General features: G+C 47.2%; 1 protein-coding gene across 2 annotated transcripts in view; it reads left to right on the top strand.

Moving 5' to 3' along the window:
* DAPK2 (death associated protein kinase 2) overlaps positions 1-27629 on the top strand; it is a 117163-nt gene that overhangs the window by 81222 nt on the left and 8312 nt on the right. The window contains exons 5-9 of one of the 2 annotated variants that reach the window (XM_039219664.1): positions 8672-8801; positions 14186-14234; positions 15002-15028; positions 18360-18512; positions 19560-19605. In XM_039219664.1, coding sequence (XP_039075595.1) covers positions 8672-8801; positions 14186-14234; positions 15002-15028; positions 18360-18512; positions 19560-19605 — 405 coding nt within the window. The remainder of the gene's footprint in view (positions 1-8671; positions 8802-14185; positions 14235-15001; positions 15029-18359; positions 18513-19559; positions 19606-27629) is intronic. The other variant, XM_039219671.1, reaches the window with a different exon arrangement.

Below are 27629 nucleotides of genomic sequence, written 5' to 3' on the forward strand. Positions count from 1 at the left end.
AGAAGGAAGGAGAGCTGGGCTGGGTATTTAAATGATACGTCCTGGAGGAGACAGAATTTTGGCTGGGCCTGAAGGATGGGTAGGAGTTCAGTAGGCAGATGATAAAGACTCTCATTCTGGGAAGGAGAGACATAATCAAGAATATAATTACAGAGATGATTCTGGGGCACCTGGATGGCTCAGTAAGTTGAGCATCCGACTTTGGCTCAGGTCATGATCTCACAGTTCATTGGTGTGAGCCTTGCATCGGGCTCTGTGCTGACAGCTCAAAGCCTGGAGCCTGCTTTGGATCTGTGTCACCCTCTCTCTCTGCTCCTCCCCTGGTCATGCTCTGTCTCTCAAAAATGAATAAATGTTAAAAAAAAAAAAAAACGATGCTAACAGCCACAGTTCGCGTTATATTCCCGTTTGATCCTTTTGGTAACCCTTATGAGGTAGGTTTTATTATCTAATTTACTATTGCTAATTTATAGGTGAGAAACCTGTGGCCAACAGGCTAAGTAACTTGCCAGTGTCAGACTGCTGGTAAATGGCAAAACTGAGATTTGAATTCAGGTTCTAGGGCTCTAGCTATGATCTACCTTGATTCCCTAAAAGCAGAATGCGCAAGAGATGCATATGTGGTTTGTTCATTTGTCCAGCAGACAATTCCTTTTTTTTTAAAATTTTTAAAATTTATTTCTAGGTGTGAAAGAGAGAGAGAGAGAGACAGCATGAGCAGGGGAGGGTCAGAGAGAGAGGGAGTCACAGACTCTGAAACAGGCTGCAGGCTCTGAGCTGGCAGTCAGCACAGAGCCCGACGCGGGGCTCAAACCCACGAGCCGCGAGATCATGACCTAAGCGAAAGTCAGAAGCTTAACCGACTAAGCCACCCAGGTGCCCCTGTCCAGCAGACAATTCCTGAGCAGATAATTTCTGAGCACTTACTGCAGTGCCAGCCACTGTGGGGTGCTAGGGGTGGCAATGAGAGGCAAGGCCCCCATCTGCCTCGTGGGGTTTCAGGATAGTGGAGAGACACATAAGGAATTATAGCACAGTTGGTTCCCTGCCGGAGGCATGTCGGACACCACACAGGCCCCGATGGGAAACAACTAGCTGCACGTGCCAGAGGGGAGGGGATCACAGATGTTCCAGTGTGTGTGTTGGAGTTGGGTGTGAAGGGGAAGAAAAAGCTGGTGAGGAAGGCCATTCCAGCAGAGTGAACTGCAGATTGGGACAGAGGTGATAAAGAGGTTGGTTAGGGTGTAGTGGAGGGGTGAGTGTCTAGTGATAGGAGGGCCTTGAATGCCAGATGGAGACAGACCTTGGGCATAGGCCACACTGGAGGCTTGCGGGAATGGGCTGCCTGTGGTCTCATCCACAGTGTGCCAGGGGGAGAGTTTGCTGCAGCATCATGGAAACCAGCCCAGAGAGGCCTGGCAGCAGGCAGCCTTGCTTTCTCAGTTTGCCCAGCACTTCCTGAATAATCTGCGGCCATACTCAATATTTGCAATGAAGGTTCGTATGCAGCCTCCTCGTCTCCATAGCATGGCCCCTGGTCTGCTGAGCTAAACGGCCTCACTCAGTGATAGGTAGTCTGTGTGGGCACCTGGAGAAGACACTGGGCAGGGGGTCGGCCGACTTCAGCTCTGTTCCTTGATCAGTGACCTTGGCAGTTTCTTGGCCTTTTTGAGCTGCTCTGCAACCATGAAGGGACTAAATGATCTTTGAGGTCCCTTGGAGCCTCCCATTGTGAACATGGTAGGTGAAATGGGGGTGAGGATAAGTGGGACAGGAGGCAGGTCAGTGAGAGGGCATGGTCTGCAGGTGTGCACAGGTGACTCAGCAGGGATGCAGTAAGGTTCCCAGGGCTGACTGTTGTCATTGCTACATCCCAAAGAGGAGCAAACAAACAGCCACTGTGATTTGAAATCTTGCTGGGCATTGTTCCTTACATGGACCATCTCTCTGAATCTTCAGAACAACCCTATGCCATGGGAGGTGTCTCATTTTACAAATGGGAAACCTGTGAGTGACAGAGCTGGGATTTGAACCTAGACCTGCCTGAATCTAAGTTCAAGTCTTTTGCACCTTGCTGCATAGCTCCCAGAGGCTGCCTTCATCCTGCAGGGGCCCCCGGACGTGCTGTACTAGACTGGCAGGGATCACCCACTCACATGGGTCCTGCCAGGAGGACCGGCTTCTGGCTGGCACCATGGCAGGCATCTCTAACCAAATCCACTGGGGCATGGAGGGGCATGTTGGCCTCTCCCACAGCTGCCTCCCTGGTGGGCTGAGCTGGGTGGATTTGTTTTGACAGGTGAGGACAGTTTCACCTTGTGGTGGCAGCTCCACAAGCCCGTGCTGGGCAGTGGGGGCACCTATGGGAATGCGATCCTTCCTTCCAGTCATGCTTAGAGGTGATGTCAAGTATGTAGGTAGTATTTGGTTGAAGCAAATAAAGCTGGAGGAGAAGGGCAGATGGATAGGACCACACTACCCCAGAGGGCAGCCTGGCTTGGGCCCAGCGGTCTGTCATCTCAGTGGATTGTTCTTCCTTCCTGACCAGGAGCCAGGGGACCTGAGCCTCTGTATGTCCTTCCTGGGGGCCCAGAGGAGTGGGAATTTGCACAGCCAGCTTGGGAAGTTATGCCACCTTGCAGTTGCAGAGGCTAGAGCTCGAAGGGGCTCTGGATCCCATCCAGTGTCTATTTTAGAACTGGGGGGCTGAGACCCAAAGGGAGGAAGCGATGTGCTTAAGTTCACACGGCCTCATATGGTGGAGGAGGTGAAACTGGAATTTCCTTCTAGCCAGCCCCGGGATCTTGTTTAGTGCCCCACCCTGTTCAGGAGAGAGGAAGCAAAGAAGCTTTAAAAACCCCCTGGGAGAACTTCCGCTTTATTGGCCCTCAGGCTACCCTTGGGGTTCCCCCACCCCAGTCATTTCCCCTCCTGGCCCAGCCCTATAGCAGCCCTGTGGGGAGGAGTGCACTGGGACCCCCCTTGTAGTGGTGGAGGGCCTCCACGGGGCAGAAAGGGAAGGACCGCTCCTTCCCAATTCTCTCAGTGCACATCAGCATATTTCAATGGGACATCCAGGATGCAAGACCCCATAAGGGATGCCAGAAAACTTAGTGCTGATCTGAATTTTCCCAGGGAGGCCACCACTCAGGAGAGCAGTGTCACAATGTGAAAGACAGCCTGCAACGTAGGACCACTTGCTCATAAGCATTGTCAGCGCTAAGGGGGTTAGAGCACAAGGTCAGGGGCCGCTTCATTGAAAAGTAAGGGAGTAAAACAAGGCAGGGATAGGGCATAGTCTCTGAAAGTGTGAAGAGTAGGAAAGACATTCTAGGCAAGGGGAAAAGCCGAAACAAAGGATGGAACTGAGATGTCATTCTGGGTGTGTAATACCCACCTTGAGGGGTTTATGGGGCAGGTGCAAGCACATGATGAGCGGTGAGACTGGGAAGGTAGCCTGGGGCAGTCAGGGCAGAGCCTCGATGCCTCAAATATCAGGCAGAGCACCTTGAACTTACTCTCGTGGTCAGTGAGACCACTGAAGATATTTAACCAAACTGGGTGATGTGGTGGCGAGCAGGGGTTGGGCTGCTCAGGAAACCTACCCTGACCCTGCCATTATGAGCTGTTGGACCTTGAGCCAGTGCTTTAACTCTCTGAGCCTCTGTTTCCTCATCTGTGAAATGGGGGTGATAACAGTCTACCACTCAGGATGGTTGCAGGATGGCATAGAGCACTAATGTGCTGTTCACCTTGGTAAATGTTTGGAAAATAACAGCCCCTGCTTTGCCTCCCAGTTAGTGGAGGCTGAGATAGCAAGAAGGAAGCCCTTCCGAAAGCCAGAGGAGCTGCAGAAATAGGGTCTATTTTACTGTTTTGCTATTTTAGTATTTACTCCCAGTCAGGGCAGGTCTGAGCCAGAAGGTACATTTGATCTAAATGGCTCAGTGTGTGAGTAGTAAGATGAGGAAAGAATGTGGGTCTTGACACCCACTAAAACATTCCTGCTGCCCACCCCACCTCTCAGCCTGAAACTCACAGGCCACATCACTATCCAGACTCTCCTTGGGGACTCTCCCAGGACCTCTCTTGTCTCCTTGAAACAAGGAGGTCCAGCCCAGGAGGTCCTGAGGCTCCTTTTCAGAGCCTTTGGACCCAGTTTGAGGGCAGGCCAGAACTGCACGTGGGGCCACTCACCTGGGTGAAAGCGTCACCAGAAGAAAAGACAGGCAGGGATGGGAAGCAGGTGCCAGGGCAGGAAAATAGCTATGCCTGAGCAGGGTCCAAGCGTGCCCTAGGTTGCCAGGCTGGAGCAGAATACCCACTCCCCCCTGGGATAGATTTCCCAGGACCCTTGAGAAGCAGGAAGATCATTTACTCTGTGTTATAGTAGAAGCTTTGGAGTCCAACAGGTAGAGGTTAAAATCCCCATGTCCAGGACCACCTGGGTGGCTCAGTCGGTTGAATGTCCAACTTCAGCTCAAGTCATGATCACCTAGTTTATGAGTTTGAGCCCCACATCAGTCTTGCTGCTGTCAGCACAGAGCCCGCTTAGGATCCTCTGGCTCCCTCTCTGTCTGTCCCTCCACCACACATGCTCTCTCATTCAAAAATAAAAAACAAAAGAAAACAGTAAAATCCCTGTGTCCACAAGCCAGTACTTCAGTCTTGGTTTCTTTCTGAAACAGAGGAATGATAACATCCACTGCATAAGATAGCTGGGAGCGTTCGAAGAGGTATGAAGTATGTCATGTGCTTGGTTAGCACATTGCAGCTAAATGGCAGCAGTCTTTGCTCAAGGAATAATTATTGAGCACCTGGTGGATGCAGGCTCTATACCAAGCTTTAGGTAGTTGACAGGAACAGAACCCTCAGGAAGCTTATAACCCAGTATGAGGAGGCAGATAAGTAAGCGACCACCTTGAGACAGTGCAAGACACACTGAAATGGGGGCAGCACAGGATGTTATGGGAACTGGGCAGGAAGTGTGTGTGTGTGTGTGTGTGTGTGTGTGTGTGTGCGTGCGCACACGCATGCATGCACCCATATGTAGGCCTTCTAGAGGAGGTACTATTTTTACTAAAATGTGAATAGGAAATTAGCCAGGTTTGGGACAGGAACTGTGCAGGAAGAATGTTCTAAGCAGAGGAGCAGTCACCTGACCTGCTCTGTGTTAAGTTCTTGGAGTGGACAAGAGCTTGCAGGGGCAGGCAGTACTCAGGTAAGAAAACGTGGCCTGACCCTGAAGTTTTTACAAGGCAGTGGAGAGCTGCTTCCCCTGGACTGTGGGACACTGAGGTGAGAGGGTATAAGGCAAGGATGCTTCTCACCTCTCAGAGCAATGCTGCCTGGGAGAATTCAGCCACCAATTGTTTATCCTTCTCCCATGTTCCCTACCCTTTTCTTCCTGCCCCATTATCCTGGGGGTCACCAGGTTCTGTGTGCCTGCTTTTGTCCACAGTGGCTCCCATTCCCATTCAGTGTGTGCTGTGCTTCCAGCATTTATGGTGACAGACCCAGGCCCTGACCCTCCTCCGCCCCAGAGGCAAGCCTCAGGGCCATTTTCCGAAGGAGAGGGGAAGTTCCTAATAAGGAAACTAAGGAATGTGGTAGAATGGAGGGAGAAGCCCCCTGATGAAGAGACGGTGGGCAATGGGAGGGTGCAGCTCTCCGCATGGGATTCCAAGGCACTAAGGTCCATAAGCAGCCATTCGAAGGATTGGGGGCACTGGATTGGGGCCATCTCTCTGATCCTATCTCCTGACCTCCCCCACCCTCCAGTCTCCTTTCTGCAGGACCTAAGACCCTGCTTTGCCTTGGGAAAGGACTTTGACACATTTTCACAATAAAGTTGAGAGAAATCTCCAGAGGGGAAAAAGGATAAACAAGCTTTAAAAAAAATGCAAAAGGAAATGTATTATTTATTTATTTTCAAAGTCGGGGGAGGCCTCAGCCAGCTCGTTTGAGTGAAAGTTTCCAGCCACTCTGACAGGAGGTCACAGAGACTTCAGGGAGCCAGGAAGTTTGGGATGGGGGCAGATGGAGTGTCTTCAGGCCAGATTCAGAATCGATTCAGCTAACAGGACAACCCTCAGCCTGCCAGCCACCGTGCTCAGCACTGCAGGGGTGAACACATAAAGATCTGACTCCTCCCTCCAGCTGAGAGTCCAGTAGAGGACCTAGGACAAGGGAAAGCGTGTGACAAATGTTGTAACAAAAAAGTCCAAATAAGCACCAAGGGGATGGGGGGAGGAGGGAGATTCATCTCTTGTGTGTGGAGGGGGTTAATCGCTGAGAAGAGCTGTCAAGGACTAGCTGAGTTGAGTTAGACTTTGAAGCCCAGCTAGGATTTTAATGGGCATAAATCAAGCAGAAGGTTTTCTAGGTAGAGAAGATAATGTGAGCAAAGGTACAAGGTGGGAAATTCTTCTTTGAGAAATAGGGATGTTCAGTGCACCTGGCTGGCCCAGTCAGTTAAGCATCCGACTTCAGCTCAGGTTATGATCTCACAGTTCATGAGTTCGATCCCTGCATCGGGCTCTGTACTGACAGCTCAAAGCCTGGAGCCTGCTGTGGATTCTGTGTCTCCTTCTCTCTCTGCCTCTTCCCAACTCACACTCTGTCTCTCACTCTCTCTCAAAAATAAATAAACATTAAAATTTTTTAATAAAAGAAATAGGGATGTTCTGTTTTCTTAAACATGTATTTAGGTATTTATTCATTTATGTAAAGCTGATTTATTGACATATAAGTCACATGCTATACAATTTGCCCATTTAAAGTGTACCATTTAGGGACACCTGCGTGGCTCAGTCAGGTGAGCATCTGACTCCTGATTTCTTTTTTTTTTTTTTTTAAGTTTATTTAATTTGAGAGAGAGAGAGAGAGCACAATCAGGGAAGAGGCAGAAAGAGAAAAAGAGAGAATCCCAAGCAGAGTCTGCACTGTCAGCATGAAGCCCAACATGGGGCTTGAACTCACGAGCCTTGAGATCATGACCTGAGCCAAAACCAAGAGTCAGACACTCAACCAACTAAGCCACCCAGGTACCCTCTGACTCTTGATTTTGGCTCAGGTCATGATCCCAGGGTTGTGGGATCGAGCCCCACATTGGGCTCCTTGCTGAGCATGGAGCCTACCTAAAACTCTCTCTCTGTGTCTCTCTTCCTCTGCCCTTCCCCACCTCTCTCTAAAATTAAAATATAAATAAATAAAATAAAGTGTACAATTTATGAAGTTGCACAGCTAATACCACTATCACTTTTAGAAAATCTTCATCACTCCACAATAAGCCCCATACCCATTAGCAGTCACTCCCCATTTTCCCAGTCCTGAGCAACTGCTCAACTACTTTCTCTTTCTATAGATTTACCTATTCAGTATATTTCATATAAATGGGATCATATAATACATGGCCTTTGGTGCATCATGTTTTCAAAGTTCATTCCTTTTTATGGCTTAATAGTATTCCATTATATGGATATACTGTGTTCATCAGTTGATGGGACATTTGTCTTGTTTCCACTTTGGGAATATTATGAATTGATGTTTGTGTGTGGATGTTTTCAGGACTTTCCATTTTGAAAAAAAACTTTTTAATATTTAGTTATTTTGAGAGAGAGAGACATAGAGTGCAAGCAGGGGAGGGGCAGAGAGAGAGGGAGATACAGAATGTGAAGCAGGCTCCAGGCTCTGAGCTGTCAGCACAGAGCACAGCGGGGAGCTGGAAATCACAAACCCTGAAATCATGACCTGAGCAGAAGTCTGATGCTTAACCAACTGAGCTACCCAGGCGCCCGGAGACATTCCACTTCAAATGAAGTCTAGGACAGTCACGGTGGGGAGCAGGAGGGGAGAAGGTGAAGTGGAGGGGCCTGCTCCCCCCTTCGTGGGCTCTGAGCCATCGGGTGGGAGTGACAAGGGTAGGCTCAGAAGGGCAGGCTTCTGTTTTGGCCTCCCTGAGAGCCTGTTGTGTATGAGGCCAGGGCAGGGCCATCCCCCCACCAACACACACCCACATGGTTGTGTCAGACCTGGCAGCTGTTTGCTGCTCTGGAAATAGCCTGGGCAGCTGGTATTTTCCCTGGAAATCAGGTGCATTTTTTTTTCCGGTGTCCTGCCAAGGGCCAAAATTAGTTAAACACATAGAGAAGTGTGAGCTACATGGTTAGGCCAGAGGAGGGGAGTTTGTCAACAGGAAGCCGGCCAGCCAGGGGGAAGAGGTGGTTAGGAAGACAAAGGTTTAATAAGCAGAGTGTAAACTGAAGCTAAGCTGCTAGGCTCCCACCCCTACGTCCTCACACAGAGGCAGTGGTTTTGTTTATAGGAAATGCTTTCAGTTTCTCACTGGCCCCATTTAACAGATCAGGAAACAGAGGCACTGCATTAAAGGATCTGCCATTCAGAGACAGAAAGGGGACTAAAAGCTAAGGTCTCTGGTTCTGCTGTGAGCACCAGAGTTCATAAAGCGCAGGCCTTGCCCTCAGTGCTATGCCTGTCTTTGAGTTCACAGGAGAAGACAGGACACAAAAACAAGGAAGAATTTCAGTCTCCTAAAAAAGAACACCAAACCCCACCCAACCCTAAAGCAAAAACACAAAACAGGGCTTTAATTACTGTCCTTTCCTCCTTTACTTGTTTTTTTTTTGTTGTTGTTGTTGTTGTTCTCCAGCCAGAAAACATTATGCTGTTAGACAAGAATATTCCCATTCCACATATCAAGCTGATTGACTTTGGCCTGGCTCATGAAATAGAAGATGGAGTTGAATTTAAGAACATTTTTGGGACGCCAGAATTTGTTGGTGAGTTTTATGCCTGTTTCTCTCCCAGCTAAGCATCTGGGATCGAAAGGTAGAGAAATTCTGAGAACAAACCCTGTGTCTGTTTGAGAGTCTGGGCTGAGAGATGGTGCTTTGGAGACCCCCCTTGGAAACCTAATGGGTGGGGAAGAAAATGTCCTGCTGGTCTTCTGGGTAAGGGTCCAGGTGCTGGCATTGAGCACCCCGGGGGGCAGTGGGAGGCTCGGTGGGGCTAGAGGCCTTTGCAGAGTCAAACCATCCCGGAGCTAGCCCTACCTCCTGATCTCAGATGAATTTATTGTCAAGATTTAAAAGTACCCCGCCCTCTGGCATTCCCATAAACTCGAATTTCTCTGGAGTAGCTTTTGACTTCCTGAAAAGGAAAAGGGAAATCATCCGCCAAATGCCAGATCCACCCACTAGCCTCTCCTGCGTGTCTGGCCTTTATTCATGCATGGGGGGGCCCTGCTTCAGGAGAGCTCTGGCAGCTCTCTCTTCCCTCTGTTTCTAGAAGGGAGAGGAATGAGAACTGAGGACCATTGTCTCTCTGCTTTGGGAGTGGAAGTGGTCTTGGAGATGGAGGGAGGGGCATGGTCTCCCCAAAATTTGGGGACTGAAACTTCTGACACAGTCTAATCAAAAAGGAAACCAGAATATGTGGGATCATCCATCCTGACGGATTTTCAGGTCACACATTGGAGCTCCATAGCCACTGTGGCGTGGGGTGCTAACAAGTCTCCACAGACCCCAGGGTAGGGGACCCTTGCTGTGTGCCAGGCACTGTGCTGGTGCTCTATAGACATCATCTCAGTTAATCTTCAAACAACCTCATGAAGCAGATTTAGTTATTTTCTCTATCAGATGCTTCGTTCAAGGCAAAACAACCAGTAGGTGGTAGAACTAAGATTCAAATATGGATACATCCAACATCAAAGCCTGTGCTCTTTTGGTTACACTGGGTTGTCTCTCTAAAAAGACCTTTTCCCCAGGGGGCTTTCAATTTAGTTGTGGAAACAAGACATCAAATGACCAAGTAAGAGTGCTAGAAGGATCTTTTTAAGTTATCTGGTCTAGTTTAACAAACGTGGAATTGGAAAGCTGGGGGATTTTAGTGAAGGTCAACCAATGGCCATTCTTCATCAACTGTGTAACAGATATTAGGTGAGGTACTGAGGACAAAGTGATGACAGGGAGCCACATTCAGAATGACACATCCAAGGTCACACAGTGAGTTGGTGGCAGAACCAACTTGAACCGAGGGCACAAGACATCTATTCTTGAACTTTGTCCGAGACAGCAGTTTCTGCCCACCATTAACGTATATGGTAAAATGCATACATTTATTTACTTAAGTTCAGACCAAGTGTTAACAGTAAATGGTTCAACTAGACATTCAGGACAATAGTGGAAGAGGTGTCACCAAACAGGCTGTGATTAATTATAAAACGAATGATAGAGACATCTCTGAAAGACTATACAAACAAGATATCCACTCTGGCAAAGTCAGTGGGATCAGTCACGCCCTTGAGTCAATGAGAGACAAAGGGCTGGTATTGTGGGTGGGAGAAGTGTGAACAAGAGTGGAGACAAAGGCACTGTAGAAGAGGAGTACACCCAAGGCTCAGTCACTCAGAGCAGAGGGGAGGACCAGAATTAGTACATTTATCCGAGATAATTCACCGTCCACTCTGGATAGAGCAGAGAGTTCCCATCAAAATGGCCATGTGAGTGGGATATTGATGGGTAGGGCCAGTCTATGGAGGGTTTTTTGCAGCGATACATTGTTAAATGTCTAACAACTGGGTCTCCAAAACAAAACACAACTCTAATTTATAGCATTTGCCTATTTTAAGCTATCAACTTGTCACTGAATTCAGAGTTGGGAAGAGATACATACAGTTGACTCTTGTGAGCTGGCGTGACCCAGCTCCAGCCCAGAACCGGTTTTGTTTGTACCTTACAGATATGGAGGGCACCTTCTCTAGGCCTCTGCCCAAATTAGGATGACTTTCTTTACCCAGGACTCCTGAGAAGCAGGTTATAACCACTTGTCCTATTCCCACCATTCCTTTGAAACTTCAACCCGAGACACTGTATTAAGAAGTTACCATCAGCTTCTAGGAGCATGGTGGACCCTGTCTTCCAAAAGCCCTCCTGCAACAAAAATGGATTCTTGAGGAAAAATATTCTTTATAATGAAATTCTGGACTCATGGGAAATAAGAGAAATCTTTAGAGGTAGTAATTCCTCCGACATCACCTGCCCCACCTCCAAAGCCAGTGAAATATGAACTTAGGGCTGGAGCTGTGAGCAGCAAGAAAATTCAAGAGGAGGACCTCTCCCAAAGGCAAGTGTATGTTATCAGCATTTCAGTCAGAGACTAGCAAGACTTAGACATCCAAGGACATAAGATATTGAAATTATCTGATGTTGACTGTAAAATAAAGGGAATGTATATAGAAACAAAAGAATCACAAGAATGAGCAAGCAACAAGAGACTGTCAAAAATGACCAGGCAAAGGCTAGAAAGAACCAGAAAGAACTTTAAGAAATTCCATATATAACTCATGGAAATTTAAATTTCAGTGAATGACTTAAACAATAGATTACACACAGTTGAAGAGACTATTAAAGAATTGAAAGGCAGAGCTGAAAAAAAATTAGCCAGAATATCACAGAAAGACCAAGACACAGGAGTATGAAATAAGAGGACAAGTAAGAGGGTAAAAGTGGAAAACCTAATAGATGCCTCTTTGGAATCCCAGAGGAGGGAATAGAGAAAACACAGGATCAACATTTGAAGAAAATGAGAATTTTCAGAACTGTTATGAAAACATGCATCTCCAGATACAGAAAGGACAATGTATATCAAACAAACAAACAAAAATCCATTATAGTTACACTACAGTTAACATTATAGTTAAACTATAGGGTCCCAAAGACAAAGAGATCATAAAAGCAGCCAGAGAGAAAAGACATGTAATTAATAAATAAATAAATAAATGGAAATTTGACAGTGTACTTCTCAAAACCACAATAGAAGCCAATGTCCAATAGAATATTATCTCTCAGGAACTAAGGAAAAATTAAAAACCAGTAAGTAGGGGCATCTCTCTGCTTGCTAGATGGGATGCTGCCCAGTTCATCAGTTGCTTCATAAAGCCAATTACATCCTCAAAAAAAAAAAGACTCATAACTCTATACCCAGCAAAAATTGTATTTCAAGAATGAGGACAAATGATTCAGACAAAACATAGCAAAAACAAAAATTAGAAAAAGAACAAGACAAACCGTAAAACAATTAAACCACCAACAAACCTTTATTAATAGAGCTTCTGAAGATGTGCTTGTGGATTAAATGTCCTCTGAAGGGAGGCCTCAATGCAAGAAGTAATAGAGCAAAGAAATCAGTAAACATTAGGCAAACATAAACATTTTCTGTTTAAGGCGATGATGATGATGATGCCGACGATGATGATGAGGTTTTAATTGTGGGGTTAAAAAACAACTAAAAATTGAAGAAAATAATGTTAGATAGGAAAGAGTGCTTGAAATGAGTGTTCTAAGGCTCTTATATTGTTAGATGAGGGTCAAAAGATTGCTTATGTTAGAATTTGTTAGATAGCCATCATAAAGTCTCAAGGTGGCCATTACAAAAATGTAAGTAGGTAAGGAAAACAGTAAGAGAAGTAAAAAAAGAAACCAAAACAACAACAGTAACACACACACACACACACACACACACACAAACACACATACACACACATACCACCAAGAAAGAAGAAAAGCCCAGAAGAAAATGGACAGGCAAAAGCACATAGAGAACAGAAGTGAGTGTATATTTGTATCAAGCAGATAAGCCTGGAAAGTGAGTTGTGCTTCTAAACTCTCTATGGTGAAAGACTTAAAAAAATTTTTTCTTCAATCTGTCCTGGACTGTTTCTTCAGTAAAAACACAAGAAAAATAAACCCCTAGAGTAATCATCACAATTTGAATGTCATGGCAATGTCAAATTGCTATATGAGTTTCTAAAAGCTTTCTCCCCATTTCTGGACCTATTGTGTCTGGACCAGTGACTATTTGTCTTCAGACCATACTTTGAATCATCATGCTAGAATATATCTTTCATGTTTGTGAGGAGATGTGTGCAAAAAAGTTCACAGCAGTGTTGTTCTCATAAGAATAGAACTGGAAACCATCCAAATGATCACTGAGAGGACAATGACTGGAAGATGATACATAGTCTCACAGTGGACTATTATATAGCAGTGAAAATGAAAGACCATGGATGTACATTCAGTGAACATTAAAAGCATAATGTTAGGCGGTTGGGGGGATCAAGTGACTGTATTATCTCCAGAATGACATCATTTTTATGAAGCTAAAAAATAAGCAAAGCCAAAAAAGTGGTTCCTTGTGTCTCTAGTTAGGGACAGGTGGGTGGTGGTCACATGTTACAGGTGTAGTGGTTTTGATGTTATTCTAGATGAGCCATTGTAGCCTTTCCCACCCTCTCCCTTTTTCTATTATGATTAAACAGGCTCAGCCTTTCTCCCTTCTCTAGCTATTGCCCTCGTTTTCTCCTCCGATTCATGGCCAAGCTTTTTTGTAGCATTGTCTATAGTCTTATCTCTACTTCCCACAGTCAGGACACTCACTGGACACTACACACTTTCTAAGCGCTTGTCTGCTAGATCTTTGGGTGACATTTGGTCTTCTTCTGGCCTGGGTAAAATGTTCTTCCCCAGATTCTGCACCTTCTCTTGGTCATCTCATCATCCACACAGCTCCTATTTCCACCTGTATGATGACTCCCGATTTGATGACTCTAGCTCACCCTCTAATTCCCAAGGCATCTTTGCCTGGATGCCCCTCAGGCACCTCAGGTTCATCATCTCATTGGCCCCAGATTGTTGTCATTCTCCTCAGGGGGGTGGTGTCCCTCTTTCAGACCAGATTCAGGAATGTGGATTCTCTCTCTGCCTTCTTTTCTTCATGATGACCTTCCAGCGCTGACCTGACTGGTTTCCACCAGAGAGTTCTAAAGCAAGCCATCTTGTCAGACCCCATTTCTCTTCCAGGGATCTTTCTTACCCCACTCTCCTCTTCCTCTTCCAGGCACTCCTCTGTCCTTTCCCTCTTCCTCACTATAAAGGTCTCTTTGTAAAAGATTTCTACCAGGATAACAGGCAACTTCATTTCCCAAAATTCTTAGACCCAGACTATCTCCATCTGTTGCTCTGATTTTTCCTTAGTGAGGATTTAGGGGGGAGACGTTTGTCACCAAACTCCCTAAAATTCCCTATCCCCATCTCTTCTCATTTTCATATTCATTTCATTTCTAATCATTTTCATACTGCTGATTCTTCAATATGGCTTCTTTCAGCTCCAGAAATTGTGAACTACGAGCCCCTGGGCCTGGAGGCTGACATGTGGTAAGTTGTATAGACCACCGAGGTGACCTTGGGATCCTTATAAGGGCAGAAGACCTCAGACTCTGACTCTTGCTGACATCATCCCACTTGACCATGAAAACTCCTTTCTCCACACATTCAGAGCCTCCTGCTGCTCCAGGTGTTCTGGACATGTGGCCCAGGGAAGCTGGAGGCAGCCAGGCCTAGACCTGAGCCTGTTAGAACATGGCTGAGGGAGAGACAAGGGGAGAGGCTCACCCTGGAGGCCTGCCACAGCCATGATAAAGAATAGTAACAATAGTTCATTCAGTTAATCAACCAAGTGATCACTGAGAGTCTCGTAGACTCTAAGAGCGGTGTTGGGCCTGGGGATACTGTAGTGACTGATTTTCTGCACAGATAGGACTCATTTCATTTGAACAAGGCTTTATAGTTGGCTGAGTACCTTGATTGCTTGGTTTCCTAAAATTCTCCCAGCAGTTTTGTGAGGTAGTTATCATTACCCTCATTTTATGAGGAGAATGAGGCTCAGAGATCATAAAGGACTTGCCCCAATCACAGCCTGAATCTCTGACCTTGAACTTGGGTCCCCGGACTCAGTATCCAGAGCTTGATGACTCCAGACACATCCCAGGCTGCTGCTGAAGAGTGGAATGGATGGGAGAGGGCTATGAACTTGAGATGACCTTCCCCTTGAGACCCTTCCCCTTGAGAACCATTGGGGGAGTCCCTTGCTGGGCTGGGATCAGAGCCAGGTGGCTCTGACTTGCCTGTTCTTTGTTTTGCAGGAGTATAGGCGTCATCACCTACATCCTGTGAGTATCCCTGATGCTGGGGCCCCAACCTAGCTTGGATCTGGGGAGCTGGGAGGAATGAGAGGGTAGGGACAGACAGCCTGAATTTACTGATTTTATTCATGAATCATTTACCAGGAGCCAGATGTGTTCCGTTCACACAGCACACCTGAGGTTGCGTGCTTTTAGCCCCATTACATACTTTTAGCCCTAGGGTTGACCTTGAGCCTTGTCTGCATCCCTGCTGTGGCCAGGCATCCACTGCTCAGCCTCACCCAAGCTGTATTTCCTGTGAGAAAGTCAGCTTTCACCCAGAAGCCTTGGGACAGCCGTCAGGCTCCCCTGCCTTCCCTGATCCCGCTTCTTTCCTTTCCAGTCTCCCCTTCCTTCTCCAGATCTCACGTGCTCTCTCCTTTCTCCCCAGAGTCTCTTTCTCACCCCTGAAGTATTAAGTTGCTTAAGCAGACATTTCCTGTGTAGCTCCATGTGCAATGAGTCTGTCACTTTCTATATCTGTGACCTTGGTCAGATACTTAACCTCTGGGCCTGTTTTCCTCATCAGGAAAATAATAATCACAAACTTCCTGCCACGGTGTGCTGTGCGGGTTAAATAACCAGATATGTGCAAACTTCCTAACGCAGCTCGGGCGTACAACACGTGGCTGATTAGTAGGTGTTCCATCAGTGCTTCTCAACCGTTTTCTCCCCAACAGCACAGCTGGAACATCCTCTTATTCTGGCACATTGGGTATGAGTTAGCCGGTAGCCAGAGGAGACATGGGGGCTCCAGCGCTCACCAGCTGAGGGGATCATCTCTTCACGTTCCTATAAACCAGTTCTCTGACTCTGCCAGCACCACTTAGACTGGGAGCTCTTTACAACATGGTGGACCCCCTGAGCTGTGGCAGAGGGTCTCAATCCTGGCTGCATCTTAGACCTTTTCATACCTAACACTGCCCAGGGTCGCCTGGGTGGCTTAGTCGGTTAAGCGTCTGACTTTCGCTTAGGTCATGATCTCGCGGTTCGTGGGTTCGAGCCCCGAGTCGGGCTCTGTGCTGACTGCCAGCTCAGAGCCTGGAGCCTGTTTCAGTCTGTGACTCCCTCTCTCTCTGACCCTCCCCTGCTCGGGCTCTCTCTCTCTCTCTCTCTCCCCTAGAAATAAATAAAACATTAAAAAAAAATACCTAACACTGCCCAGGCCCGCTGCAGATCTATTACATCAGAATTGCCAGGGATGGAGTCTGGCTATCAGTATTTTTTTAAGCGCCAGAAGAATTGGATGCAGAGAAAGAGAATTTGATGCATTGCTCTATGGTTCCAGATTCTGTGTTGGCTCTTAAAACCTTGATTTTTTTCAGAACTCAGATTTCCATTTTTGAAATATTAAGGGATTCCAGCGTGTATAAGACATATAGCCTTCTTGCAGCTCATTTGAGTTCTACACAGTTTATTGAGTGCCTGCTCCATGGCGGGCACTGTGCCAGGCACTCAGGATACTTACATGGAGGAGGTCTGCTCTGCGTGCCTGGAGCTCCCTGTGTTGGAGGCAAGACACCACACAGCTAAGTCGAACTCAGTGGGACCAAGATTATGCTGGATGTATGAACACTGCTGTGTGAGACACAGCTGGGAGAGACGCTGGTTTGCTGGTGCTGTGGAAGATTTAAAGAGAAAGAGGTTGAGATTAATTTGAACTGGGCTGTACAGAATGAGATTAATTTTCTGGGTGGGAGACAAAGGGAGAGAAGGACTATCTGCTGAGGAAAGGAACAGTGAGTCTGGTAAAATGTACTGAGCATGTGGTAGGGACCAACTTCTGATGTCTTCCTCAGGAGTTCAGATGTTATCCTAAAGAAAATGGGGAGTCACAGAACATTCTTTGTGTTCTAACAAAGATAGTAGTAATGGCCACCAATTCTCAAGCCCTTAGTATGGGGCAAGAATGCATGGAGCAGGGGCGCCTGGGTGGCTTAGTCGGTTGAGCATCCGACCTTTGCTTAGGTCATGATCTCGCGGTTCATGGGTTCAAGCCCCGCGTCGGGTTCTGCGCTGACTGCCATCTCAGAGCCTGGAGCCTGTTTCAGTCTGTGGCTCCCTCTCTCTCTGACCCTCCCCTGCTCACGCTGTCTCTCTCTCTCTCGCTCTCCTAGTAATAAATAAAACATTAAAAAAAAAAAAGAATGCATGGAGCATTGTAAATGTATTTATTCTTTACAACAATCATGTGAAGTTTTAATTTTCTTCATTTTATGGAGGAGGAAACTGCAGGTGAGATGTTGAGTAACTTACTTAGATTTACACAGCGAATGAGGGGCAGAACTGGATTCAAATCGAGGAATGAAATATCAGAATTTTCCCAGTGTACCTTGCTACTGCTATGCTAAGAAAGTGCCAGTTAGATATGGTGAAGGAATGGATGTAAGAGTCAGAGGTGACCCCTGGGCTCTACCTTGGGTGCATTTGTGAAGTGACATCATTCATCAAGGCAAGGAGCTCGTGGAGGGAGGTTAGGGCACAGTGACAATGGCACATCTAGGGAGAAGTATCCCAAAAGCTAGGATATGAGTCAGGAAACAGTAGATCTGGAAGTCATTATTTGAATGAGACCTTCTTTTTGAAAATATTTGTTTTGAGGGAGAGAGAGTGAGAGAGAGAGATGAGAGAGAGAATCCCAAGCAAACTCCACATTGTTAGCACAGAGCCTGATGCAGGGCTCAGTCTCATGAAGCGTGAGATCATGACCTGAGCTGAAATCAAGAGTTGGACGCTCAACCCACCGAGCCACTCAGGCACTCCTGAATGACACCTCTTGACAAACCCTGCAGGGGAACCTCACATATTCTTCCAGGCCCTACTGCTCCATCTATATCCACATCTCTCAGACTCTGCTCAAGCTGCTCCCTTAGCCTAGAACACCTTCCGTCTCCTCCTCTACTAACAACCTCTTCATTCTTCAAGATGTAACTGACACAAATGTCAGCTCTCTCATGAAGCCTGCACTGGATCTCCCCTCTGTCCTGTGTTCCCCTAGTCCTATGTCTGGTCTTCCATTATATTCTGCTTTGTTCTGTTTGAGATTATGAAGAGCCATGTCTCTGTGTTTCCTCCTCTCCCCTTTCAAGTTACTTGAAAACAGTTTCTCTCTGTCAGGTACTTAGTAGGCGCTCCATAAGTGTATTGAATCAGACTCAGTTAGTTGAAAAAGCTGCTGACTGGCTGCCCAAAGTGGGCAGGTGGTGTTGCTGGGAGCCTCCCATCCCCATGCAGTAGTACAAGTCAGGGTTCCCTGACTCTGTGACCTCCACCTCCATCTACTTTCCTGCATTCACATGTTCCCTCTCTATGTGCTCAGCCTAAGTGGAGCATCCCCCTTCCTGGGAGACACAAAGCAGGAAACGCTAGCAAATATCACAGCGGTGAGTTACGACTTTGATGAAGAATTCTTCAGCCAGACCAGCGAGCTAGCCAAGGACTTCATCCGGAAGCTTCTGGTTAAAGAGACCCGGTAAGGTGACAGAGAAAGGCACGGGCTTCTCAAGTACTGACCTTCTCCTGCCCCTCTCCCAAAGATGTGCTAGTCCATCCCTTCTTTGCCACAGGCTGCCATCCAAACCATTGTGGTCTAATCTGGGCAGGTGCTGAGAAGTGTGGATTAGCTGAGACTTGGCATTCATCTTGCTTGCTCAAGTGTTTCTGCTTTCTTTTCTGCCCAAATACAAATAGCTCTACAAATGTGTGTGTGTGTGTGTGTGTGTGTGTGTGTGTATGTGTGTGTGTGTGTTTGGAAGTTAGCCAGTTAGCCTAGGTTTCTTTAGGGCACTTTATCTTTTATAGTCTTTGAAAAGCAAAGTGGCAGTTTCCAAGCCAGTTCAAGTGGGAGTTAGGGGGAGGCAGTCTCAAAGAAGTCAGTAAGTGGGAGAATAAGAGACATGCTGATCTTACTCCCTTTCCTTAGGGCCCAGGGTGAGCCCCACACCTGAAGAGTCAAAGTAGGAGATAAGCCAGGAAATTGTAAGATGTCCTGTGCCCAGAGCATCTAAGTGGAGCAGGAGTGAGATCCACAGATTTTGGTCCCACAGGCTTCAGAGAGAGCCAGAGTGGGGTGTTCTAAAGTGCAGCAGCCTGGTTTCTCCATCTAAGGGTAGTGCTAGGTCAGATCATACTACCTGAGCAGGGAAGGGCTGCGAAGGGACCTGGGAGGCAAATAAAAAAACATAGACCAAAGGTTAAGCTGTGGAAAGCTCACAAGAACAGTTATGACTCTCCCAGTCATAACTAACGCCAGTGTGGCATTAGGCCCTTCAAGTTTGGGACCAGAGATGAGGGTTTGTGTCATAATGTCATTCTTCTGAGGGGTCTGCCTTGACCACTTTCTCTGGAATGCAGGGAATTCAGCCCATTCCCCAGCCATTTCTGCATCCCTCCATTATCCTGGTTGATAGCAGTGGTCAAAGAATGCCAAAATGCAGGTCTGACAAGAGTAAGAATAGAGACTGTTGCTCTCAGCTTCTGTCTTCATGGATCATCATTGCTTTCTGATCCTCATTTGCAGGAAACGACTTACAATCCAAGAGGCTCTCAGACACCCCTGGATCACGGTAAGAGCATGGTGTTGTGTTCCAGTGAGCAGGCGGGTCCCTGATCTGTCGCCAGGGCTGGGTGGGGCAGCCAGATGCAGGCAGCCCATGGAAAGGCCTTTGCTAGAAACATCCACCCTCGGGCACAGATGAAAGCCATTTGGGGTGCCAACTGATCTGGGTTTGTTCAAAGAGGTTTATAAGGTTACATTTATATTTCATGAGTTCAGGTGACCTATGAAATGAAGCCCTCACAAACCTCGGTTGAAACCCTTTTTTGCTGGGGCCATCATATAAAGTGTTCTTTGTTAGAGGGCATGTTGCTACCATTCTCAAAACAGAATTCAGGACTCCCAAGTTGTAGAGAGACATTGGTGACAATTACAAATGTCAGTTTTGTAACCAAGGCTCCTTTCTGACTTTCGGGGCTCTGAGTAAAGAATGACACTCCAACCAGTCAGCCAGCTTCTTTAGGCACCTTGAGACCTCGGGGAATGGGACTCGGAGATGGAAGCCTGGTGCAGAGGAGAGATGGGTACCCTCAGGGCAATGCTGTTCCCTCTGGGGAGGTGGGGGCACACAGGGTCTCCCCCCCGGCCCGCTTTGTAATTGGGCTTCCAGCTGCTGGTTTGTGGAGGGTCTTGCTCACAGTACAGTAAAGTGCTAGTTAAAAGCACTTTGGCTAGGAGCATCTGACTGCCTCAGTTTGTAAAGCATGCAACTCTTGATCTTGGGTTGGGGAGGTCAAGCCCCAGTGTGGGTGTAGAGATTCCTTAAATTTAAAAAAATTGAAAAAAAAAAAAAAGGCACTTTGGTGGGATGGAAATCAGGAACCCAGGATTCTGGCCCTACTTCTGCTGATTGATTGATGAGATGTGCACTCCTAGAGCATCACCAGATTTCCCATTCACCTGGCTGAAATCATCTGGATTGTTAAATGAGAGGCCTAACCAGGATGATCTGAGCATGCAGATCAGCATGGGTAGGGCTATGGAGGATGGAGAGCAGGGAGGGCTGGAGTGCTTGGGAGAAGGTCAGGTTCATCTGCTTATTAAAGGATGTAGATGGCCAACGGCTCTCTAAGTTTGGAGTGGGCCCAGAGCACAGAGCTAGGCAGCCTCTCGGGCTTAGCATGCTGAATATTGCCGAGGCCCAGGATGCCAACTGGTCCTGAAGGAGAGAGGTCTCTCAGCCTCCCTCTGTCAGCCATGGCCTTGTCTGCTCCTGCTCTTGAGTGGATGCTTGCTTGTCTGTGTGAGCACCTCTAAATGCTATACGTGTGGAGAACTTCTCTAATGGCCATGGACCACCTTGCTCTGAAGTGAGCATGGAGGCAGCACCCCTGTACTCTTAAATCTTTTTTATCATTTGTTGGGATGCTCATCCCACCATGGTCCTCCCCAAGGACTGATGCATGCAGTGAATGCCTAAGAGGCTGTTTGTGTGCCTTCTTCCTGCACCTTGAACTGCCCTTTGGTTTTGGCATCAACTTAATTCTGGCTGTTCTATCTAAACACCTACCAGTCCAAAGGAGAAGTCAGAGCCCCGGAACAGCAGAAGTCAGAGCCCGCCCAGCTGAAGACCAAGCGCCTAAGAGAATACACCCTCAAATGCCACTCAAGCATGCCCCCCAATAACACCTACATCAACTTTGAGCGTTTTGCCCGTGTAGTAGAGGACGTGGCTCAGGTAGACCAGGGATGCCGTGCCCTGGCAGGAACCCACGACACCATCCAGGATGACGTGGAGGCCCTGGTCTCCATATACAATGAGAAGGAAGCTTGGTACCGGGAGGAGAGTGAGAGTGCCCGGCACGACCTCTCCCAGCTCAAGTACGAGTTCCGCAAAGTGGAGTCCTTGAAGAAGCTCCTACGAGAAGACATCCAGGCCACAGTGTCCAGCCTCGGAAGCATGGCCAGGAAATTGGACCATCTGCAGGCACAGTTTGAAGCTTTAAGGCAGGAGCTCTCAGCAGACCTACAGTGGATGCAGGAACTGGTGGGCAGTTCCCAGCTGGAGAGGAAGAACACAGATGGCTTGGGTTCCGTGTTCCAGAGGAACACCAGGGAGTCCCTAGTGGAGCAGCTCGACAGATCCTACAGCAAGGAAGTCTTGGCTGGCTTGAAATTCTGAGCACCAGAATCTAGTCAGTAATGCATCCTGGATGATTTGCAGAAGCGTGTTCCCAAGTGCCCTGCCAGGGCATCAGCTAGAATTATCCTTAGGGTGTGTGTCTGTAGCATAGCCCTCCACCCCCTTCACAGAATCCAGAATCAGGAAGGCGCTAGCTAGTTACTCATTCTGCACCTCCTCTCACCAACCTGGTTTTCTGGGAGGGTGGCTGGCAGAGAAGCTAAGCTATTAAGACAATTGAGAATGAATACCTCTCAGCATACCCTTTCCCAGAGGGAGGATGGCTGGCCCTGGGGAGATGCTTATAATTGATCTGTGATAATGGATTTGTTCACATCTCACCTCCCACCTATATGTCTTAAAAATTGCAGATCTTGGGTAATCTTTGAGCTAAGTAGGGATAACAATAAGCCAGTTTGGTGCTTTCCTGCTACAGAAGGAAGAATTTAAAATGCACAGAAAAATATTACCTTTCATTTGCACTGACTTTTCACTTACCAAGCACTTCTTTGATCTTTAAAAGAACTCCTTGAGCAGGAAGGTGGATGGTATTATTCTTGTTGTTACTATTATTTCCATGTAACTGATGAGGAAATTGACTCAGAGAGGAAAAATGACTTACTCGAGGTCTTTTCATAGCTAGTTGATACAGATGAAACAGAAACCTAGGATGCCTGGCCCTCAGAATAGCTATATGGGAAGAAATAATGAGACTGTGCTATAAATATCCACCTTCACATTACAGTTCAGCTCCAGAGGAAACGTTAGTAGCTTCCTGTATTTAATGTTTCTGGCAGGTATAGGTGGAATGTCTCATACCTTTAGATGATTTTCCCAAGAAAGGTCCTAGAAGGTGCAGTTCCCTGTTCCTATCCAGCCCTGTCCCTGGCTGATCTTCAGCAGGATTGAAGGGGCAGCATCTCACCCTTCTCCACTTTTCTCCCTTCTGGCTGAGGGCCCCAACCTTGTATTAGAAACGAAGACAAAAAAGGACTTAACGAGAAGATCCCTTTTCTTATGTACTAGGGCATTGGGCCCTGAAAGGGCTGAGAAATTCCATGAGAATTTAAGACTGGGAAGGACAGCCTCAGTGGTCCCTTCCTGACCACAAGCTTTGAGAACACCTTCCTGAGGACTGTATGATGGCATCTCCTTTTTCCTAAAGGAGGGGCCATCAGCCAGCTCATATGGACAGAGTGTGGAGTGTGGGCCCAGCCCTGTGCTAGAAGCTTGGCGGTGAGGGACCAGATTGTATCATTTCAAAGTGACTACACAAACTCACAGAACACCATTGCCACATAGACAGGGTAAGTGTTATTCCCAATTTGAAGATGAGGAAACAGAGAGGATGTGATTTGTCCAAATAGTGGCTAAAGTGGAGGCCTTCTGACAATATGTCTGTTGCTCATTCTGCTTCCCCTAACTGCCCCAGGCTCCAGGAGTTTACTTTCTGATTATAGGGCAAGGACACCCAGATTCATCCATCCATCTATTGACAAATGATTATTGAGTGCCTGCCAACTGCCAGGCACTCAGCCTGGCACAGGGGATACAATATTGAATGAAAACAGGCTCCTTTCCTGCCTTCATGGAGTTGACAGTCAGGTAAAGGAATCCAACATTAAACAAGAACATTCTACAGATGTAGGACTGCAGGTGTGACACACTCTATGAAAGAGAAGGATGTAGCACTGCACAAGCCTGCTGTGGCGATTTGATCTAGTCAGGGAAGGCCTCCCTGAAGTGGTGATGCTGGAGGTGAGGTTGGCCAAGCAAACCAAAGAGAAAGAAGTCTTTCTGACAGCGCTGTCATGCCAGGGCTCTGTGATAGAGGGGACATGGGAAGCTGAAATTGCATGGAGGGGAGAGGATATTGTGTGTTTATGTGGAGATGTGGCTGGAGAGGATGCACGACCAGTGATACTTTGCCAGATCAAAGAGCTCTGCCTTTATCCCAAGTGTCATAAGGAACCATGATGGGTGTCAGGCTAGTCAACAGCCTGATGTGCTGGGTGGAGGAGGGGATGTCTAGAGAGCAGATGTCCAGGTGGTAAGTGGTTTAGGAGGAGACATGAGATTTTGACTTCATGAAGCCATTTCTTCAGAACCCCACCTCTTTTCCATTACCATGCTAGATCATCTCAAATATCACATATATTTGTAACAGAAACTTTTTTCATCAAACATAAGAAACGTATTTCCATCAAATGTAAGATGCACGGTTACGTTATATACCAAAAATAAGAAAGAACAAATCCAAGTGCAATAGGAGACCCCCTCCCCTCTCCTCAAAGCTGGGATGCCCTCACTGAGAGGACAAATGAGAAATAAAGCAACCATGCAAAAAGGAAAGGCAAGGAAACCTGAATGTTTCACCCTTCATGCTAGATGGAAGGATGGAGAATCCCCATTGACAAGAGGAGCCCCAGGTGGGTGGAATTCATGCAGGTTTGCTTTCGGAATCTGCACCATCAGTGTGATCCAAAGGAACTTCAGTTAGGGAATCTCACATATAGTCAGAGGCTGAGTGGCCCCCAGTGTCTGGCAGAAGTGGTATGGTCATCTCCTGGAACACCTGTCTTCGCTTCAGACTGACGGTAATGACATGATGCCGTTGATGGGAAAGAAGTCCTAATTTCAGAGATTCAAAACTGTATACCTTGGGATCAGTGGAAGATAGCAAAGGCCTGTTTCCTGTGCCTACCTGGGAGACTGGGTACAAGTGACCTGTCTACAGGCTCTTCCAAGAACTTACTTGCCCCATCATGAGATGTGAGGTACTCATTTGGCATTACGACACTGCAAATATTAAAGATCCCTTTGGCTATGTCAGTAGATCTTGACCTCATATAGCCAGATTTCCTCAGGGAAGGAAGCCCCCAGGTGAATAACTCAGGTTAAACTTTCTTGTAAAGGTCCAAATAAAATGCACTAAAGGAACAAGATGTTGAGGATGACTTGATTTAGGGAAACTGGAAACAGAGGGAAGAGCAGTTAGTTGAGAATCGTGGCATGAGCCACTCATTGTTCATACTGAGGGGTGAGCCATCAGACACCTTCATTTTACAGCATTTGCCAGGACAGGACCTGTCAGAAGTCGCCCAGCTGGTCACCCCCAGAGCTGGGTCAGAACCATAAGCTATTTTCCTCATCTTCTCTGTGATCATATCTAGTCATTACTAACTATTTATTATTTAGATGTTTTATAAGCAGACCCTTTTCCATACTAAGAGTTTCCAAAGACAAATAGAAATAAACTACTAAACTCTCGCAAGTCTTTCAGGGAAGGTAGAGGAGACCATGACCTTCCTCTGTCCTCTGGCCAGTCCAACTCCCATCACCCTTTGGCATTAGAACCTGATGCTGAGTGGGGAGCCCAAGGAGGCCTGTGGAATGTTAGAAAATCCACCTGACTCCCCACCACATGTTCACAGCTGACATTTTAACAGTGGAGTCAAGGGTACGATGGGGCTGACAGTGTCCTGAAGGAGTGTCAGGAGGGGAATGTTTCACTGGTTCCTAGAAGGAGGAAGGCCTGGCGGGGGGGTGAGGGGGGGGTGCTTTAGACCCATCTGCCATAAAGAAGGAGCTTTCATTTACCTGGGCAGTGAGAGGTTGTCCTCTGTGCTCTGTGCAAATGCCACCCTGGGCTGTTGGGGAGGGCAGGCTGAGTGTGTGACATCTTCCTGATCATGGATTCCCAAGGAAGCTGGAGAGTTGGCACCTGCAGAAGGCAACAGCCTGTTTTTTCTCTGAGCCGGATGCACATGGCACGTGGTACCTCAGCTTTGTTTTAGGAAAGGTGGAGACAGTGTGGTAACAGGTGATTCTGCAGCTGTAGGAGGCTGGCAGAGGAGGAATGGGGCAGAGCAGTAATGACAAGAGAAGCCATTCTCCCCCATGAGCCCTCTCCTCACATCACCCACCCTCTTCTACAGGTGATTATAAAGATGGTGGCTTCCCACCTCACTCCCGTCATGCAGCATAGTCGGCCCATGTGAGAGGTGGCTGTGCGCCCAGCTACCACCCCCACTGTCAACCTCTGTAAATGTCTGTGGGACTGAATGGCCTTTTCTCCTTTGTCTGTGAAACTCTTGGCCTGTGGAGAAGATTCTTTGCTCTGTAGAGGAAGACCCAGCAGTGGGCATATTTGAGGACCAGAAGGAGCCAGTTCATTTGAACAAACACTGATTGTGCTCTGGCTCTGAAGGGAGGTGACAGATAAGAATAAGACAGACCCTATAAAAGACTCAGTGTCTGGAACAGTTGGGGATCCCAACTGAGAGATGGGAAAGGCCATGATGAGTGATAAAATAGAGGTACCTAGTATTCCAGAAAATGGGAGAGAGATGAATTCTGACTGAGAAAGAGTAAGAGGGGTATCACGGGGTAGAAACGTTCTCAGGGAAGACCTCCCCTCCAACACCTCCCTCCCAAGCCATGGCCTATGGAGAAGGTGCCATGTAGAATTGGGAGGGGTGGGGATGAGCATGAGCAGATTGGGGTCAGGAGCCTGAAACTGTTAAGTGGAGAGGAGATTTACAGAGATTTAACAGAGGGGAAGTTTTTGTTTTGAAATTTTTTTGTTATGGGAGATTTTCACAAGTTATCCAGAATGGTATAGGGAATTCCATGTCCCTGTTACCCAGCTTCAACAGTGAGCAAGGCATAGCCAGTCCGCTCCCATTCATCTGCACCACTGCTTTTTCTGGAGTATTTTAAAGCAAACTTTGGACTTACTTAACTCATAAATTCTTTAACATGAATTTCTAAGCACTTTCTTTTTAATATTACTTCTGTGCCATTATCATGCCTGACAAAAAGCATGAATAATTCCTTAATGTCATGTGGATACACATTCCATACTCCATGTACCCACTTTTCTCAAAGATGTCCTGTTGTAGTTATTTGCTCAAATCATGATCTAAACATAGTCCACACATGGCATTTGGTGGTTACATCTCTCAGGTCTCCTGTTTCCTATAACAGTCCAGGAGGGAGAGCTTTTGAAGCTTTTCCTGGGGACAAAAAATGTCTCAGAAAACCAAAGCCTGGTTTGGTTCACAGCCTGGTGCATCTGGCTGGTTCAGTTGGTTAAGCGCCAACTTAATCTCAAAGTTTGTGGGTTCAAGCCCTGCATCGGGCTCTGTGCTGACAGCTTGGAGCCTGGAGCCTGTTTCAGATTCTGTGTCTCCCTTTCTCTCTGCTCCTCTCCCGCTTATGCTGTCTCTCAAAAATTAATGTTAAAAAAAAGAAAAGACAAGAAAACCGAAGGTCCTGGAAAGAGGATTGAAAGACCAGGCCGGGCAAGGAAAGGGATATTTCCACTTGTTTACATTGGCTTCTTCTATGTACAAGACAACTGACAGGGACACAGCCTTTCTACAGCTCTCCCCGTACATTTATAAGGAGCTTGACAGTCAAGCCCCATCAGCCTCACGTACTCTTTTCCTGGGAAAACTGGGAGGTGAGGCCAGCAGGGCCCAGGCTCTGGCTAGCAAAAGGCGGAGTTGGAGATGCAAACTATGGAGAGACTCCATTAAGGGAGTTGGGGGTGGGGGGTGAGGCAGAGTGACAGACCTAGGCAGGGAGGGATGTGGGTGCTCAGGTGCTCCAGGCTTCCAGCGGAGGATGGGGCTGGAGAAATGGCACAGATGGAGGCTTGAGAAGTTGCAATCTGTTTGCAGTTTCTAGAGGAGGCCTGGTATTGAGAGAAAGCTGGAGTGCCTCTTCTGTAAAGCCAGGCTTCTTTTTCATGCCCAGGGGGATGGCTGGTGTTTCATTTCCCTGCTCTATGGACGTCGGTGTTGACCTAGCACACCGCTCTGGACTTTTTCAAAGCCGTTTGCATCTCCATAAACAACACCTGACTCAGTCACGGTGTTCTGTCTTCTTGCCTCCCTTCCCAACAT

This window comes from Hyaena hyaena, unplaced genomic scaffold, assembly GCF_003009895.1.
Source record: "Hyaena hyaena isolate Hyena2069 unplaced genomic scaffold, ASM300989v1 scaffold_15, whole genome shotgun sequence".
Taxonomy (NCBI): domain Eukaryota; kingdom Metazoa; phylum Chordata; class Mammalia; order Carnivora; family Hyaenidae; genus Hyaena; species Hyaena hyaena.